Genomic DNA, 17,713 nt, shown 5'->3' on the forward strand with positions numbered 1-17,713 from the left:
CCCTCTGACTCAGAGCATGAGGACTGGGGCCTGTGATCCTGTGCTTCTAACAAATTCCTGGTAATGCTGGGGAGCCAACCCAGGCCCACACCTTCGACCCAGTGCCCTGCAGAATCGTTAACATTGAGCTGAATGTGCTAGGGTATTCTGGGGCAGGGTTCATGTCCTCCACCTCAGCAAAGCCCACTCCTGCCCACTAAGTTTCCAGACTGGCAGCCTGTACCCTAACCAGGCTCTGCAGACCATGCACCTGGCCATGGAGCTGCCTGCTTGGGAGTCAGCTCGCTCTGCAGCCAGTGGAAGCTAACTGTCTTCTAGCCACCATTCATAGGCAAGAGTACTTCTGCATCCATAGCCATAACCCAAGGCCACTGTCTTGCAGAGAAGGCACTCGGCCTCAAACGAGACCTGATTCTATGGCCTAGAAAGATCTCTCAGGATGGCTAGCTTGTCACATTTTGTCATAGGTCTGTGTCAGCTAGACCAGGAAAGTGGGCGGCCTGTGGCTTGAGTTTCATCAAGCCCCTCCCGTGTTAACTGTGACCTTGGGGAGATCTACCTGCATGGGCTACAGCCTCTACGTGGGGCTTACTCTGCTCTCAGGGTCCTTCCAGTCAGCCATCTTGTGATTGGACAGAAGCTGTTGCCAGCCCCCATCAGGGCTTTGAGGTGTCCTGTCCCAGCTTGCGTCCTCCTGCAGGTTTTCTTGCCACGTCCTGGGCCTGCTGCGTGCTAGCAGGGGTGCGAGATCATCAGGAGCCACTTCACACTTGAGTAAGGATAAAAATAGCCCTGTTGAGGTCCTGGCACAGCATCCACGTGTCACAAATGATGCGTGTGTCTAGGGCTCGTGTCCGAGCACACACAGCACCCCATCATGGCTATGTGTGTTCCTGCAGTGGATGCTGTACTGGCAATGTGCCACCTTTGCCACACGGTCCCTGAAGACAACACCTTCATACTGAGACCTGCCTTGTCAGTTGTCCCTGAGATAGCTCTTCACCTCTCCAGAGAATAAACAGGGGCTGCCGTGGGGACTCCAGCACCCCACTCTAGGGCCTCAGCCTCCCTGTCAGTTGCAGCCTTAAGGTCAGGTCTAGCTTTCTTCATGGTGGTGATATCTTGGGCAGAGCAGAAGCTTTCTCAGCTTGAGTGGAATGAACATAACCGATGGCCATCAACACCAGGCCACTGGCTCAGATGTGCACATCAGCTGTGGCATTCAGGGAACAGCTGGTGGGCAAGATACCTTGGTGGGGTTTTTCTGCTTAGAAGGCAGCCTGGTCCTAGCAGGAAGTTTTAAGGAGAAGACAGCAGCAGATGGACTGTGTGGCCGGCTTCATTTCCTGAGGTCATTGCAGAGGCAGCAAGAAGAAGGCACACTGATGCCCCTAAGAGCATGGAGGAGATACTGTGGAGCTGAGCCCAGCTCCCACTGTCTCTGCTGACTCCCCACCACATCAGGAACAGCATTGCTAAAGGTACTGCACATGAGCTTGGGGAGAAGAGCCTCCCCTGTCTGCCCTTTCCTGGTGACTGCTGCTATATGTCTGTCTAAGGTGAGAGGGTCCTTATTGCACAGACCCTACAGGGCTGTTGGGGTGATGGTCTTGAACCTGTTGTTCAAGTGCCTCAGGTGAACGAGATTCAGGACCTTAGGAAGGATCTAGTCACTATCCAGATGTGGACAAGCTGACTGACAGGGCCTCCACTGTGGAGCAGACAGGGCCTGGTTGGGCCCATGTTTTCTTCCCCCCAGTAGGTGCCTTTCACCCTGCTGCTTGCCCAGGCCACATGCTCAGGAGGCCTCTTTGCCAGAAGTGCTTGACTGAGCCACAAGATGTGACATATCGCCCAGTGCTCATCACATATGTACATGGCACATTCACAGATGTCTGGTTCTGGTTGACTGTCCTACCGAGGCACAGCTCTGTCTGGAGTTGGTAGTAATCGATGGGACATGTCTGTTGATTTGGGGGAGCTTTCTGGGTTCCTGCTGATGCTGGTACTCGAGCAGGCACTGTTTGTCTCTCAGATGCGGGCACTGTAGTGAGAAAAGGCAGCTGCTGCTCACCATCTTTCAGTGGCCAGTGGACAGAGGTAGGGTGGTCAAAGCACGTGTAATAGTTGCTTTGAATATATATTTGGGTGGAATTACTGACTTATAGGTTATGCAGATTTAAACTTTAAGACCAAATTGTTTTCCCAATAGTTTTCCTTCCCCATGTCCACAGACAAGACTCCATTGACTTACGTCCTTTCCACTTCTAGTATTGTAACTAGGAGTTCTGAATTTTGCAATTTTTGTGTCTCCTTGTTGGTCCTGATTTGCATTTTCCTCATTACTGCCCATGTTAATTGCCTTCCAGTGCACGCCGTCATATGTTTCCTGTTCTGGGAAGTGTGCATCTTGCCCGCTTTTTTGTCGCATAGCTTATGTTTTTGTATTGCTTTGTAGATGTTTGGAGTGTGGTGGGGGTGTCAGCATCTGCTGTGCTTCCCTTGCCCAAGAAACAGCAGCCTCCTCCTCTGGGCAGAGTGGAAGAGTTGTGCACCGAGAACAGGCCCCGGGACTTTGGCCCCCAGCTCCCCTGCCCTGGTCACTGACCACTGATCAGGCTTGCGGTGGGATTTGGCTTCTAGGCTTCAGTTTTCCTTCTTTGCCAGGATTGTGAAGAGGTGGCTAACAGCAGTCAGGAGTCGCCATGCTGGGAGCCTCCATAGGTGCTCGGCTGCCCTCCCTGTCTGCAGGTGCCTCTCGAGGAGGAGGTCCAGTTGGTGCTACCTCCTGAAGGTGGCTGCCCAGGAGTCAAATTGGAGGGATGGTTCCTCTAGCCTTTTAGCCTTTTGCAGAACTTCCAGCACAAGGAGTCTGCCTTTCTGGGGTGGGCTTTCTCCCTGGCTCTGTGAAGATGACCATAGTTGTATGTGGTCGAGTCACTTTATGGTGGCTTTAGAGACAGAGCCCATGCTGTTAGCTTTAGGGCAGGGGATGTTCCCTTGCCGGCATCCTCCCTTTCTCCATGTGTTGCTTCCTGTCCACTAGAGGCAGCCTGGACAGTGCCTGTGGGGGCTGTGATCTATTCTCACTATGTGATCTTACCCTGACCTGAGGACATGGCCAGTGAAGAGGCCACGTGTGTCTCTGGAGGCCAACCATGCCCATAGGGCTGGGTCCCTGTGCTGCCACTCTGGGATTAGTCTGTGCTTCTTCCCAGGTGGCCTCAGGAACTGCTGCTGGGCCTCACATAGACAGCTTCTCGTTGCTAGATTGCTTCAGCAGGTTCCAGGCAGCCTCAGGGATGCTGGTCTTGGCTGGAGTCGGAGCTGGTGATGTCAGCCCAAAGCTACGGCAGACATGGTGCCTTCGTGCTCATAGGCTCTTGGTCAAGAGGAGTACAGCTCAGGCCCAGTACAGCCACCCTTGGCTCATCTGGTCAAGAACTCCCTGCTTCTTTGCTTGGCCTTTCCATGGCCCACTCAGAACAGGCTATCTGGAGTTTTAGGTTTGTGTGGCATGTAGCCTATCAGCACAGCTACATCAGTCAGTTTCTCTAGAATGTGCATGTGCCAGAGGGAGGTGGATGGTTTCCTCCATCAACTGAGGGCACTGAGCACCCCATGCCAAGTGTCTCCTATCTCCATGCATAACCCAGCAGCAGGGTTTGGGACAGATTTTGGGTGTCATGTTACCAGACTATTCACTCGGTTACATTCATCAAACAAGGATCCTGTCCTGTCTACAGGGGCAATCAACCCTGGCTGACCTGGTCTGCTGCCTGCTGCCCAACTCCCAGCCCTGCTGGCCCAGCAGGGAGAGGAGGCTGCAGTGAAGGTGGGAGAGGGTCCTTGCTGCAGCCCTGGGAGGGAGTGCTCACACACAGCCTCTGACCATCCTGGTCTTATTTTGCAGGCCCAGTTGACGCAGGCTCTGGAGGAACTGGGAGGCCAGAAACAGAGAGCTGACATGGTGAGTTCTGAAATGGTGCTAAGCTGTCACTGTGTGGCAAAGGGCCGCCCACAGTTTACTGCTTTGATCCTGGGTCTAGAGTCCTATCCCTGTCAGGGCTTGTCCTGCAGGCATGCGTCCTTCCCTGTCTTTGGAAATGGTGTGGAGAATGGAAGAGTGGTGTGATGGAAAGTAAGTTCCAGTTGTGCCAGTAGCAGACTGCTGGCCTCTGCTGGGTAGCTCCCACTGCCCCACATGTGCAGCAGGCGCTGAAGGACGCGTGATGCCAGAGATGCTTAGGTGAGCCATGAGGAGATGCAGTGGGGGCTGGGCTCCTGCTGGCCCTAGCAGCACAGGTGGGGTTGGCCCCAGAGAGGTCTGGTTGAGTCCCTGCTGGGCAGAAGCCCAGATATGGGGCTGAGCAGAGCGGAGACGCCTGTGGGAAGCTGTGCGGAGTCTTGGCATGTTTGCTGTCCACTCAGCAAGTACTAAAGGACAGTCTTGGCTTCTCTGGGGATGCAGCAGCCAGCAGCACAGGCTCCTGCCCTCCTGGCTCACAGTGGAGGGTTCCAACTGTGACTGCGCAGAGAATAAACAGCAAGATCTGAGCTGCTAGTGAAGACAGGACTGCAGGGAAAGGGAGAGGGGGCCAGGGCCGAGGGGCAGGGGATTAGGATGGTGATAGGATGATGGTGGAGGGCCATGGAAAGCAGGGCTGGCTTCGCTGTAGGGAAAATGGCACAGGTGCTGTAGAGAACCTGAGGACCTGCGCCAGGTTTAAGTGGAGTCCTGTGCCCTGGGTGGCGTTTCTATCCTGGAGCAAGTGTGAAGCTGGAGGGAACCAGAGCGGAGCCTGTTTCTGGGCACTCCTGCATCCTGGCCTCGTATCCAGGCAGAAGCTGTGAGCCAGGGCTCCGAGGGGGCACTTTTGTTTCAAGTCCTGGAGAAGGAAGTGTTTCCTGGGAGAGAGGCTCCTTCCCAGACCCTATCAGGAGAAGCCATGAGGGGAGAAGGCTGTCCCTTGGAGATCCCCAGAAGCGCCATCCAGGGCAGGTAGGGCTGGTTTTTCGGAAGTGAATGTGGATAGCAGTACTTAGGTAACAGCCCTGAAGCCTCAGGAGGTCAACTGTAGAGGGACAGCAAGGGGTCCTGGGAGGACTCCTTGCCCTCATGGTGGATGGTGCAGTAGCACGCTGCTGTGCTGAGGCAGCCTTCCAGGAGGGCCAGGGTGGGGCTGCAGGCCAACCACATCTGGGTGCCAGTGAGGAGGCAGGTGGCAGGCCGCAGCACAGCTCAGCGTCAGGAGCATCATTCTTACCACCTCTTCTGAAACCTCCCGCATCCACTCTGGCTGCTGCTGCACTGCGGTTCATAGTCTGCGGCATCCTCCGAACTCTGGCTGCCAGGTTTCAGCATCATGGTGGGCAGCTCTACCCCCTCTTCTTTGGCCTGTGGACATTCCACACTTTGTCCTCAATAACTGAGTCCTCCAGGCAGTTCAACAAGGGCCTGTTTCGCGTTGACTTTGAGGAAGCCAGGGTTGAGGTAGGGGCCGGGTGTTCCTTGAGGACTGGTGCATCCATTTACTGAGCCCCAGGGAGACCCTGATGTTCTGTGTGTCAACATGCATGGTTTCCTTGGTGTTGACCTGAATTGAAATGAGCCCAAGGGCCTTGTTTTCATAATGTGCACGAGGCCAAGAGGAATTAGAAATGAGTTGTGCTAAGCACATGCCAGGCCTGTGGCTTTATGACTAAGCAGCTGGCTGGTCACTCACTGCTGCCCTTGAATTTGGACCCTCTATTTTTCCTCAGGAGCAGGAGTGCCTTGACCCTGACCCCTGCCCTCCCCTGTTTCCATGTGGCTTTGGAGAAACTGCTAACCCTGGGTCTCTTCTCAGGGAGGTGAGAAGATAGAAGCTTTTGGGCCCTTAGGCCAGAGTGGGCATGGGCAGCCCCTGTGGCACAGGTGCTGCAGGTCTCCTCCATGAGCAGGCTCTGCACCTTGCACCAGGCGGGCATGTCCCTGGGGTGCAGGTGGACAGGGTACAGGTTCCTCATGTGGGTTTCCTTCAGATGAATGTTGACCGCAGGTTTTTCTCTCTGCCTCTGACTGCCCAGACCTCAGCTTGTTTCTTCTTGTTTATTTTACTTCTCTCTCCTTCTTTCTAGTTAAAAGGAAAATAAGACATGGCAGTGCCTGGGGGCCAGGGGAACAGCATCTGCTCTTACCTCTGACCTTCCCACCAGCGCACCTGGGGCCAAGGGGTATCTGCTGCTAAGTCAGGCCTCATGCTGCCCTTGGGGAGGCTGGGCGGGGAGGCAGGGGAGAAACCCAGGGCCTGGCCATCTGTGTTCAGATCCTGACTCTGCCACTGTTTCCTGTGGGCTGTGTGACTGGCCCCAGGCTCCTCTCCAGCAGGGACTGTCTGTCCTCACTGAGCCTGCTAGGTGGTTTCCCCTGAGCCACAGACCCCAGGCTAGGCAGCCCCATCCTATGGGGCTATTCTCCATGGGAACGTGCTTTATCTGTGCCAGCTGTTAGGGGAGTCTCTGGTCATGAGTGTTACTATGGCTAGTCCTACTGAAACTCCAATTGACTTTTCAGTTTTAATTATTTTAGTAGCCCCGTGTAGCAGGTGGCCCCAGATTGCCCAGGCTGCCTGGGTGATCCCAACAGGACATTCTGTGCCCTTCCTCTCTAGGCGCCTCTCAGCGAGGCCATGTGGGATGCTCTCTCCACCCTCCCGCTTCCTGCGCTCCCGGGTCCCTTTGCTGCTGGCTTGCTCTGCTCGTTTTGTGGATTTAGCTTGTGTTCCCAGCCTTGTTCTTTTGTTCTGACTTGTGGTCTCTTCTGTGCTGGCTCCCAGGGGATGAGGCTGACATCTCTGGCTGGCTCCTCCTCCTCTGGGGAGAAAAGTCCAGAGCAGAGGGGCCATGGGAACCACAGTGGGGCAGGGGGACAGAGCTGTCGACCTCAAGGCCACCCCTTCCATCCTGCTTGCCTTGGGTCTGAGGCCACAGCCATGGGCTCTGCAGAGTGGACTCCAGGTCTCATTCCCCTGGCTAAACCAGAACCCCTCACTCCTGGAATTCGAAGTAGAATACATACCAGAGTGCTGCTGCCATACCCACAGGACCAGCTCTTCATCCAGAGATGGGCGTGGATAAAGGCAGCCAGAGTTCACTGTGCCACCAGCTCTGCCTCTGAGGCCCCCATTCCCTATGGCAGAGATGGCTTTTGGGGTACTATCTGGCACCTTGGGCCCTCAACAGTGGGGTCAGGTGGCCCATCTGGAGAACTCCTTACGCAAGGTGTCCAAGGCTGCTGGGGGAGGCAGCCCTACCTCCATGTCTGCAGCCCCTCTCTCAGCGCATCTGCCAGGAGGAAAAGGAGAACTCTAAACATCTCTAGCTAATTGCAGATGACAAGACAAAGGCAGTTTGACTTCCCATTATTAACCAGCAAACCATACTAATTAGTGAACATAAGTACAGTTCATGCTTTTTTCTTTAAGTGCAATTAATATCACAAGGAAAGAAGTCCCGGGCCACAGTCCTGTCACTAACACACCTCATCCTAATTAGATATGGCTAGTGGTGGCTGAAGAGATGAAAGTTTTCATCACAACTATAAAAAGTCCTCAAATATTTTATATACTTGAGAGAGTGAGGATTGAGAGTTTATTTTCTGGTTTAAGAGGCATGACACCCCTCACAGCTTGATGTAAATAAGCATCTGTTTCTCTCAGTTTCCAGTCTCCCCCAGTGGGGTTCTTCTTTGGCTCCTACTCCTCACTCCTCACTCCCACAAGAGCTCTGAGGTAGGTGAGTCTGTCCCAGGAAAGTGCTGTGGCTGCAGCAGAGCCAGGGCTCAACCAGCCCTCCCGTCACCCTAGTCTGCTCCCTCCACAGTCACCTTCATGTACGGAGGCTGCTTGCCCTGGGTAGAGAGTGTTCTACAGAGGGTCCCACGTCTGGGACCTCCAGTAAGGCAGCCCTGTGTCTTGTGTGAAGGCCCCGGGCATCGGGCCCTCATGTGCAGGAGTGTGCCGTCTCTGGAGTCCACTTGGTTTCTTGGAGCCTCAGGCTTCTTGTTATGTGCAAGGAAGAGCTGGACTCATCCTAGGTGGCCTTGCTGGTACACTGTCCTCCTTGGTGCTGATGCCAGGTTGGATCTTGGACCAGAAGCAAGCTGGTTCTTCAGTGTTTGTGACTGTTACCTGTCCATCACGATTCTGCTCTTGTCACAACCTGCCAGCTCGGCCCCCACCGCCCAGCCAGTAACTGTGAGCCCTTCCTGGTAGGGAGACTGGCAGAGCAGTTACTCTATGCGAAGGTCCTGCTTGTGACTGGGCACCAGGCTGGAGAAAATTGATGTTGGTGAGCTCTAGAGGAGAACTGACTGCAGGATGGATGGGTGACACTGAAGGCTAAGGGCTGTCCCCTGGTTTGGGCAGCCAGTTCACTTTATGCCACATAAAGTGTGTCCCAAGTGAGTCTGGAGAAAGGTTTGAAGTCTGAGTCTCTGGCCTCCTTCCACTGGCCTCCCTCCCATCCTCGGAGTGCCCGTTTCACACCTAGAGCCTCTCACGTGCACACAGGAGCAGCCCTCCCTGCAGTGTGGCCACAGGCAGGCACTTTGCTTGCTGAGTTTCTATTTATTTTAATTTTTATTTTTTTAAGTATGACATAGAATCTTTGTTTTCATTTTATTCTTAGCTTTATTTTACTTTTAATTGTTGTTTGTTTAATTAGTTATACATGACAGTAGAATGCATTTATGCACTTTGATATATCATGCACAAATGGGGGATAATTTCTCATTTTTCCTATTATACATGTTGTAGCTCCCTGAACGTTCACTGCCTCGTCCCCAAATTGGAGGGAGAGGAAGTTCCTTGGATGTCTGGCAAATCTGCCTGAATGTGTGTGTTTGAAAAGACCCAGGCCTCTTAGTGCAGCATTGCTGGGGGTGACCGTAGCCTGGTCCTCATTGGGCGCCATGGAGCTGGCACAGGGCTCTCTTCCTGTGCCCATTAGTCTGACTTCTGCCTTTAGTCTTATTTCTGGCGTACATGTCAAGGCTCCTCGGTGCGAGGGAGGACTTTTACAGACTGAGGCAGACAACAGGTTCCCTTTAAGCACCTCTTGCATTCAGGCTAAACTTACCTGATGCAGTATTTACCAAGTGCCTCTTCTGGATCTTACTCTGAAGGTTCAGGGAGGCTGTGACTGTGTCTCAGGACTGTCTCCCTGCTATAACAAAAATGCCACACATTGGGTGGCTTAAAGAAATATAAGGCTGGCAGTTTTGGAGGCTGGATATCCAAGGTTAAGTGTCTGGTGAAGCTCCTCCCTGGTTCTCGCTGTTGCTTAGTATGTTGAGAGGGGTGATCAAGCTCCTGGGCCCCTTCCTTGAGGGCACTGGTCACCCTTCAGAATCTTATCATCTCCCAGAGGTTCCTCCTGAGACTACCGCCCTGGGTGAGATTTTAGCACGTGGATTTGGGACGTAGACAAGCAGTCTGGCATGTTCTCATCTTGAGTGTGGCCAGCCTGTGTCTTCACCTAGTCCTTGCCACCTGGCAAGGGCGTACCCATACATGCTCCCACTTGCGCTGACCCCCAGCCCCTTGCCTGCTCTGAGTAGCCCTCTTCTCACACTTCTCCTGGAATGTGCTCAGTGTTGCAGAGCCCAGTTGTCCCTTCAGGTGAAGATGTACTTCGCCATCCCTCTTCCCTGCTAGTCCCTCCCTTCATGCAGACATGCTCTTTTTTTTTTTTTAATTGGTTGTTCACAACATTACAAAGCTCTTGACATATCATATTTCATACATTAGATTGAAGTGGGTTATGAACTCCCAATTTTACCCCAAATGCAGATTGCAGAATCACGTCGGTTACACATCCACAATTTTACATAATGCCCTATTAGTAATTATTGTATTCTGCTACCTTTCCTATCCCCTACTATCCCCCCTCCCCTTCCCTCACGTCTTCTCTCTCTACCCCATCTACTGTAATTCATTTCTCTCCTTGTTTATTTTCCCATTCCCCTCACAACCTCTTATATGTAATTTTATATAGTAACGAGGGTCTCCCTTCATTTCCATGCAATTTCCCTTTTCTCTCCCTTTCCCTCCCATCTCATGTCTCTGTTTAATGTTAGTCTTTTCTTCCTGCTCTTCCTCCCTGCTCTGTTCATAGTTGCTCTCATTATATCAAAGAAGACATTTGGTATTTGTTTTTTAGGGATTGGCTAGCTTCACTAAGCATAATCTGCTCTAGTGCCATCCATTTCCCTGCAAATTCCATGATTTTGTCATTTTTTAGTGCTGCATAATGTTCCATGGTGTATAAATGCCACATTTTTTTTATCCATTCATCTATTGAAGAGTATCTGGGTTGGTTCCACAGTCTAGCTATTGTGAATTGTGCTGCTATGAACATCAATGTGGCAGTATCCCTGTAGCATGCTCTTTTAAGATCTTCAGGTAATAGTCCGAGAAGGGCAATAGCAGGGTGAAATGGTGGTTCCATTCCCAGCTTTCCCATGAATCTCCATACTGCTTTCCAAATTGGCCACACCAATTTGCAGTCCAACCAGCAATGTACAAGTGTACCCTTTTCTCCACATCCTCGCCAGCACTTGTTGTTTGACTTCATAGTGGCTGCCAGTCTTACTGGAGTGAAATGGTATCTTAGGGTGGTTTTGATTTGCATTTCTCTGACTGCTAGAGATGGTGAGCATTTTTTCATGTACTTGTTGATTGATTGTATGTCCTCCTCTGAGAAGTGTCTGTCTGTTCAGGTCCTTGGCCCATTTGTTGATTGGGTTATTTGTTGTCTTATTGTCTAATTTTTTGAGTTCTTTGTATACTCTGGATATTAGGGCTCTATCTGAAGTGTGAGGAGTAAAGATTTGTTCCCAGGATGTAGGCTCCCTATTTACCTCTCTTATTGTTTCTCTTGCTGAGCTGAGAAAAAACTTTTTAGTTTAAGTAAGTCCCATTTGTTGATTCTTGTTATTAACTCTTGTGCTATGGGTGTCCTATTAAGGAATTTGGAGCCCGACCCCACAATATGTAGATCGGAGCCAACTTTTTCTTCTATCAGACGCAGAGTCTCTGATTTGATGTCAAGGTCCTTGATCCATTTTGAGTTAACTTTTGTGCATGGCGAGAGAAAGGGATTCAGTTTCATTTTGTTGCATATGGATTTCCAGTTTTCCCAACACCATTTGTTGAAGATGCTATCCTTCCTCCATTGCATGCTTTTAGCCCCTTTATCAAATATAAGATAGTTGTAACTTTGTGGATTAGTCTCTGTGTCCTCTATTCTATACCATTGGTCCACCCGCCTGTTTTGGTACCAGTACCATGCTGTTTTTGTCTATTACTCTGTAATATAGTTTGAAATCTGGTATCACTATACCGCCTGATTCACACTCCTGCTTAGAATTGCTTTTGCTATTCTGGGTCTTTTATTTTTCCATATGAATTTCATGATTGCTTTATCTATTTCTACAAGAAATGTCATTGGGATTTTGATTGGCATTGCATTAAACCTATAGAGAACTTTTGGTAATATCGCCATTTTGATAATGTTAGTTCTGCCTATCCATGAACAGGGTATATTTTTCCATCTTCTAAGATCTTCTTCTACTTCTCTCTTTAGGGTTCTATAGTTTTCATTGTATAAATCTTTCACCTCTTTTGTTAGGTTGATTCCCAAGTATTTTATTTTTTTTGAGGGTATTGTGAATGGAGTGTTTTTCCTCATTTCCGTTTCAGAAGTTTTGTCGCTGATATACAGAAATGCCTTTGATTTATGCATGTTGATTTTATATCCTGCCACTTTGCTGAATTCATTTATTAGTTCTAGTAGTTTCTTTTTTTAAATTTTTTTTTAAAAAGATAGAGTGAGAGGAGAGAGAGAGAGAGAATTTTTAATATTTATTTATTTTTTTAGTTCTCGGCAGACACAACATCTTTGTTTGTATGTGGTGCTGAGGATCTAACCCGGGCCGCATGCATTCCAGGCGAGCGCGCTACCGCTTGAGCCACATCCCCAGCCCTGAGTTCTAGTAGTTTCTCTGTAGACCCTTTTGGGTCTTCTAGGTATAGAATCATGTCATCCGCAAATAGTGGTAATTTAAGTTCTTCTTTTCCTATTTTTATGCCTTTAATCTCTTTTGTCTGTCTAATTGCTCTGGCTAGTATTTCAAGGACTAAATTAAATAGAAGTGGTGAGAGAGGGCATCCCTGTCTTGTTCCAGATTTTAGAGGGAATGCCTTCAACTTTTCTCCATTCAGAATGATGCTAGCCTGAGGCTTAGCATAGACAGCTTTTACAATGTCAAGGTAAGTTCCTGTTCTCCCTAGTTTTTCTAATGTTTTGAACATAAAGGGATGCTGTACTTTGTCGAATGCTTTCTCTGCATCTATCGAGATGATCATATGGTTCTTATCTTTAAGTCTATTGATGTGGTGAATAACATTTATTGATTTCCGTATATTGAACCATCCTTGCATCCCAGGGATGAATCCTACTTGATCAATGGTGCACAGTTTTTTTGATGCAGACACGCTTTTTTCATACTGCCTTTGTGGGACATGATTGTCATCACCACCACCATCATCTCACCATCGCATTTTCCTAGGCACAGTGATCTTAGGGTAGCCAGTGTTTGTTGCTGCACATTTTGTTCCAGTCACATACTCAGTGCTCTGTGTGGCTTATTTTACCATGACCCTCCTGGCAAACCCGTAAGTTGGTCAAATTGTGGTTCCAATTATTCCGAGGAGGGAACAGGCTCAGTGAGGACTGTGATGTGCCCATGTTTACATAGTTAGGAGATAGCCTGCTGGAGCTCAGTCCCAGGTGCCTCCAAACCCTGGGAACCCTGTACTGCAGCCATGAGGTGCCATTTCCAAGTGTCCTGTGAGCTCCACAGAAATGGGGGATCTAGTAGAACTCAGCCTCCGAGCACGGGCCAGGGCCAGGCCAGCAGCTGACTGATTAGATGTGGACATTTAGGAGCAGGTTGTCCATGCACCTCTGTCTCTTCCCATCAGGTCAGCAAAGGTCCAAGACCCTGTCACCTTGCAAGGGTGCACTTTAGAAACAGTAGTCTGAAGTTGTTACCTTAGCCCAGAAAATAAGTTTCCAGTGGCTTAATTTCTGGGCCTTAACCATAGAAGGTAGGTGGATCCCCACTCACCTTCAGAAAAGTAGAAGAAAAGTTCCCTTGTGGAAGGAGCCCTGCCGCCAGGACATAGATTCTGAGTGGCAGAGCCCTATGCTGTGTGTGGTGTCTATTCTGTGAGACCTTTCTGTGGTTTTCTTTTGCAGAATCGCCCTAGGCATCCTCATGGTTTCTCTTTCAAGTGAACTTCAGAGTCAGCTTCCCAGGGTTCCTAGAAACCCTGTTGGAATTGTGTAACCCATGGGCTGACTCCCATGAGGTCTTTGCAGTATGGACACCTCATGTGCTTCTTCCCCATGTTGGCCTCTCTGTCCTTCCCTCCACCTGGAGGTTCTTGCCCCTCTGTTAGGTGTACTTCTGGTGTGTGTCCCTTGGCAGATGCACTCCCAGGTGTTTGTAGTTCCTTTTGCTGGCAGGTTGCTTGTTTATAACCCCTGCTGGGCTTAGGGGAGGGAGAGGAGAGAGGAGGAGAAGGTGTATGCTTTAGCAGAAAGAACCCCTGTGGATTCTACCAGACAAAAGGTAAAAAGATTTAGTCTATAATCACAAAAAGAAGAATTGGTTAATTTATCTTTAGAAAGCTGGGAGTAATTCCACCAAGGGGCGGGTCTTGCCCTCATCCTAGTTCTAGGTACTCAGTGCTTTGTGATTTCAACTCTGGGCACCTTTGGTGGTGCTCTCTGCTCAGCTCTTTTCCAGCTACCAGTTTCATGCTGTGTCAGCCTTCAGCACTTCTCCTCTGCTATGCTGCTCAAGCCCCCAGGCCCCTCACTCACTGTCCTGAGCTCCCTCTTGGGATGGAGTGTCTCGGAGAGGGCAGGTGACCCTGCCTGGTGCAGGAGCAGTTCTCCTTTCTCTGAAGAGCCTGCCCTGCCAGCTTTTCCAGAGTCACTTGCCTTCGTTCCTGAGCCCTGCCAGCAGCTCCTCCCAGGCACGTCTTGCCCTCCACACTGCTCCGCAGTCCCAGTGTTGCTTGATCCTTGTGCACCTGGGCTTTCCCTCCAACCAGGGAGCATGGGGCCATGTGGATGCCTGTGTCAACTGCCACTAAGCTCCAGAGAGCCCTTGCCAGGGTAACCTATGCATGCAAGGTCTTCCAAGGACATGGAGCCTCCGGATTAGAGCAACTGCTTGGTGGGGAAGCTCCTTTCCATAGGGGCTTTCATGTTCAGTTGCTTCTCCTAGGTAGATTTCATTGTCCTGCATCCAGCAGGCAGGAAGTTAGCTGCAGACCCTCGCTTCTTACCTGCTGTTCTAGGGAGGAGGCACCTCATTGATTCTGGTCAAGCATCAGAGTCAGTGGAAGCACATGTGCACCGACTTCACTCATCAGGCCCTGGAGCCATTGTTCTTCGAGGGCGGATGGGGTGGCAGGAACCCCCTTAAAGCCTGTTGGCACTCCTCCATGTGCCAGGTAGCACTGCTTCTAGACATGCACTGCTGTTGATTTTATTCTGTTTCACCTCTCAGTACTGGCTTCCTCCAAGTCTCGACGGCTCTGCCTTCTGCTGCCCTAGAGCAGAGGCACAGTTGGCTCAGGACTTATCTGTCAGTGGCCATGTACCTACCCCAGACCTTCCAACGCTGACAGTACAGCACTATCCATCCCTTTGGAGCTTAGTCACTCTGCTCTGCAGAGGCCTCCTCCCTAGGGTGGCACCAAGGACCACTTCAGAGCAACGAGCTGGCTGTCCCGGGTGGAAACTATTGGGTTCTAGCGGGGCTTCTTTTTCTGACAAGCAGTTATTTCCCAGCTCAGGGACTGGCTGTGCTTAGCTGGTGGTGTCTGTGTGAGCTGTCACTGGCTATACAGCCTCTTGTAGCCCATGTCTCCCTCCAAGCTGGAATGGAAATGGTAGCGAGGGCTTAATTTAAGATCCCTCCCTCACCTTACCAAGAAGCAGAAGCCTCTCCAGAGACCCTCCTGGTGATGGGCTGGACGTAGAGCAGGATGGTGGCCTCTGGGCAAGGTTCCCATCCTGATCTCAAAATCACCTCTTGGAGACATGAGCCATTTCTTCCCAGATTGTGCCCTAAGGAGCCCGTTGTGGCCTCAGGGCCTTCTAAGACCCAGCACTCGGTGTCGCCAACACTCCAGTAGTATTTATCACAGATGAAGACTCACATATGTCGTCGAGTTCCCTATTCAATGGTCTTGGCATCCTTGTTAAAAAGCAACTGAGTCAGGCACAGTGGTGCATGCCTATAATCCCAACGACTCAGGAGGCTGAGTCACGAAGATCGCAAGTTCATGTGACACTGCATGGGTGTGTGCACATGGAAGAGCAATGCTGCCTCTGGTGCCCAGCAGTGGTCACGTTAATTAGAATTGCTGTTGAGTGTGGGGGAGCAAGTTGCCCAGCTTTTCCACTGGTTATTACTTTGTGGAATTAGGTAAGGCCTCTGGGATCAAACCATGCATCCTCTCAAATTAAACTGGAATACACAGTCTCTATTTAAAGATTTTGCCATGTGGGGGAGGCAGCCATGAGCACTATTAGCATTAAAGTTCCATGAAGCTTTGGGGCTAAGGGCACAGCTGGCAGGCTAGGCCTGCGCAGAGAGGAGGGACCTATGGACAGGAGCACCAGGCAGGTTTAGGGCACTGGGCTATCATGACCTAGGGAGGCTCCTGGGCTCTGTGCTGGTGTGGGCAGCTCTCACAGGAGTCCATGCCTGGTTCTGCTGCAGTCTGGGTTTTATGCCATCTGCTTGGAAAGCTCCACCTTAAAGTGTTAGCTGTTTCCTGCTTTGGGTATCTGGACTGTCCTGGCCTTGGCCCCACTCTCTACTCCTCTCCTAGAAAAACTGCAGTTGTCCTACCTGAAATTCAGTTGTTTTCATCTTATTTGCATGTACCTTTGGATTGTGTAAATCAGATTCAAAATCTGGTCTGTAAGATCAACCAAATTGATAAACCCTTAGCCAAAGCAATCAGGAAAGAAAGTGGGAAGACAGAAAGTACCATATCAGGAGTGAGAGAACTAACACTCATTTTATGGTTTGTTTTTTTGTTTGTTTGTTTGTTTTCAGATTGGAGCCATCCTAGTGGGTGTGAAGTGGTATCTTATGGCTTTGATTTGCACCTCCCTGGTGGTCAGCGTGTGCCTCCATGCCCGGCTCCATTGCCCATTTTTAAACTGGGCCATCTTTTTGTTGATGAGTTGCAGGAGTTCTTTGTGCATTCTGAATACTAAATCTTTGTCAGGGTTATGATTTTCAAATACCTGCTCCCTATCTGTAGTGTGTCTTTTTATTCTCTTGATAAAATGCTTTGGTTATACAGAAAGTTTTAGTTTTGATGAAGTCTTATTTTATCTTTTTTTTTCAGTGCCATATCTTAATAAGTCATTGCCTGATCCAAAGTTAGGAGGATTTACTCCTATGTTTCCTTCTAAAGAGTTTTGTAATTTTACCTTTTACATATAGGTTTTAATCCATTTTGAGTTAATTTTTTAATATGGTGTGAGGTAGGGGGTCTAACTTGATTCTTTGTATGTGGATGTTCAGTAGCCTCAAAACCATTTGTGAAGAGACTCTTCTTTCCCTGTTCAGTGGTCTTGGCATCCTTGTTAAAAAGCAACTGAGTCAGGCACAGTGGTGTATGCCTGTAATCCCAGCGACTCAGGAGGCTGAGGCATGAAGATCGCAAGTTCAAGGCCAGCCTCAGCAACTTAGTGAGGGCCTTAGCAACTTAGTCAGACCTTGTCTCAAAATATAAAAAAGGCTGGGGATATGGTTCAGTAGTTAAGTACCCCTTGGTTCAATTTCTGTGTTATGGTTTAGGTCTGAAGTGTCCCCCCAAAACTCACATGTGAGACAATGCAAGAAGGTTCAGAGGAGAAATGGTTGGATGGTAGGAGTCTTAACCTCATCAGTGATTTGATTCACCTATAGGGATTAATTGAAGTGGTAGGTGTGGCTGGAGGAGGTGGGAGTTGGGATATGGCTACAGGGTATATATTTCATATCTGGAGAGTGGAGTCTTTCTCTGCTTCTTGATCACCGTGATGGGAGTTCCTTCCCTGTACCACCCTCTCCCGCCATGATGTTTAGCCTCACCTCCAGCCATGAGGAATGGAGCTGGCCTTCTGTGGACTAAGACCTCTGAAACTGTGAGCCCTCAAATAAACCTTTCCTCCTCTATAGTTGTTCTGGTCAGATCCTTTAGTCAACAGCAGTGAAAAAGCTGACTAAAACATTCTGGTACCAAAAAACCAAAACAAAACAAAATCAAGTGATCGATCATAGGTATTTAGGTTTATTTTGGGACTCAGTTCTGTTCTGTTTATCTTTCCTTATTCTATTGCCGGATTGTTTTAATCACTGTAGCTTTGTACTAAGTTGAGGAAAATCTGTCAACTTTATGTTCTTTCCTTTAAGATTGTCTTGGCTATTGAGGGTCTCTTGCAGTTCCACATGAATTTTAGGATAAGTGTCCCCCCCCCCAATTTCTGGAAAAAAAAAAGTTTTCATTTGGGATTTTGACTGGGGTTGCATTGAATCTGTATGTAACTTTGGGGAATCTTACTGTCTTAACAGTAATAGTGTTCT

At 49.6% G+C, this 17,713-nt stretch overlaps 1 protein-coding gene across 33 annotated transcripts in view; it reads left to right on the forward strand.

The window, feature by feature from the left end:
* Nucleotides 1-17,713, forward strand: part of LOC120890490 (mitotic spindle assembly checkpoint protein MAD1-like) — a 301,557-nt gene that overhangs the window by 192,755 nt on the left and 91,089 nt on the right. For all 33 annotated transcript variants that reach the window (XM_078028330.1, XM_078028331.1, XM_078028334.1 and 30 more), the window contains one exon: nucleotides 3,914-3,970. In XM_078028330.1, coding sequence (XP_077884456.1) covers nucleotides 3,914-3,970 — 57 coding nt within the window. The remainder of the gene's footprint in view (nucleotides 1-3,913; nucleotides 3,971-17,713) is intronic.

This window comes from Ictidomys tridecemlineatus, chromosome 12, assembly GCF_052094955.1.
Source record: "Ictidomys tridecemlineatus isolate mIctTri1 chromosome 12, mIctTri1.hap1, whole genome shotgun sequence".
NCBI lineage: Eukaryota > Metazoa > Chordata > Mammalia > Rodentia > Sciuridae > Ictidomys > Ictidomys tridecemlineatus.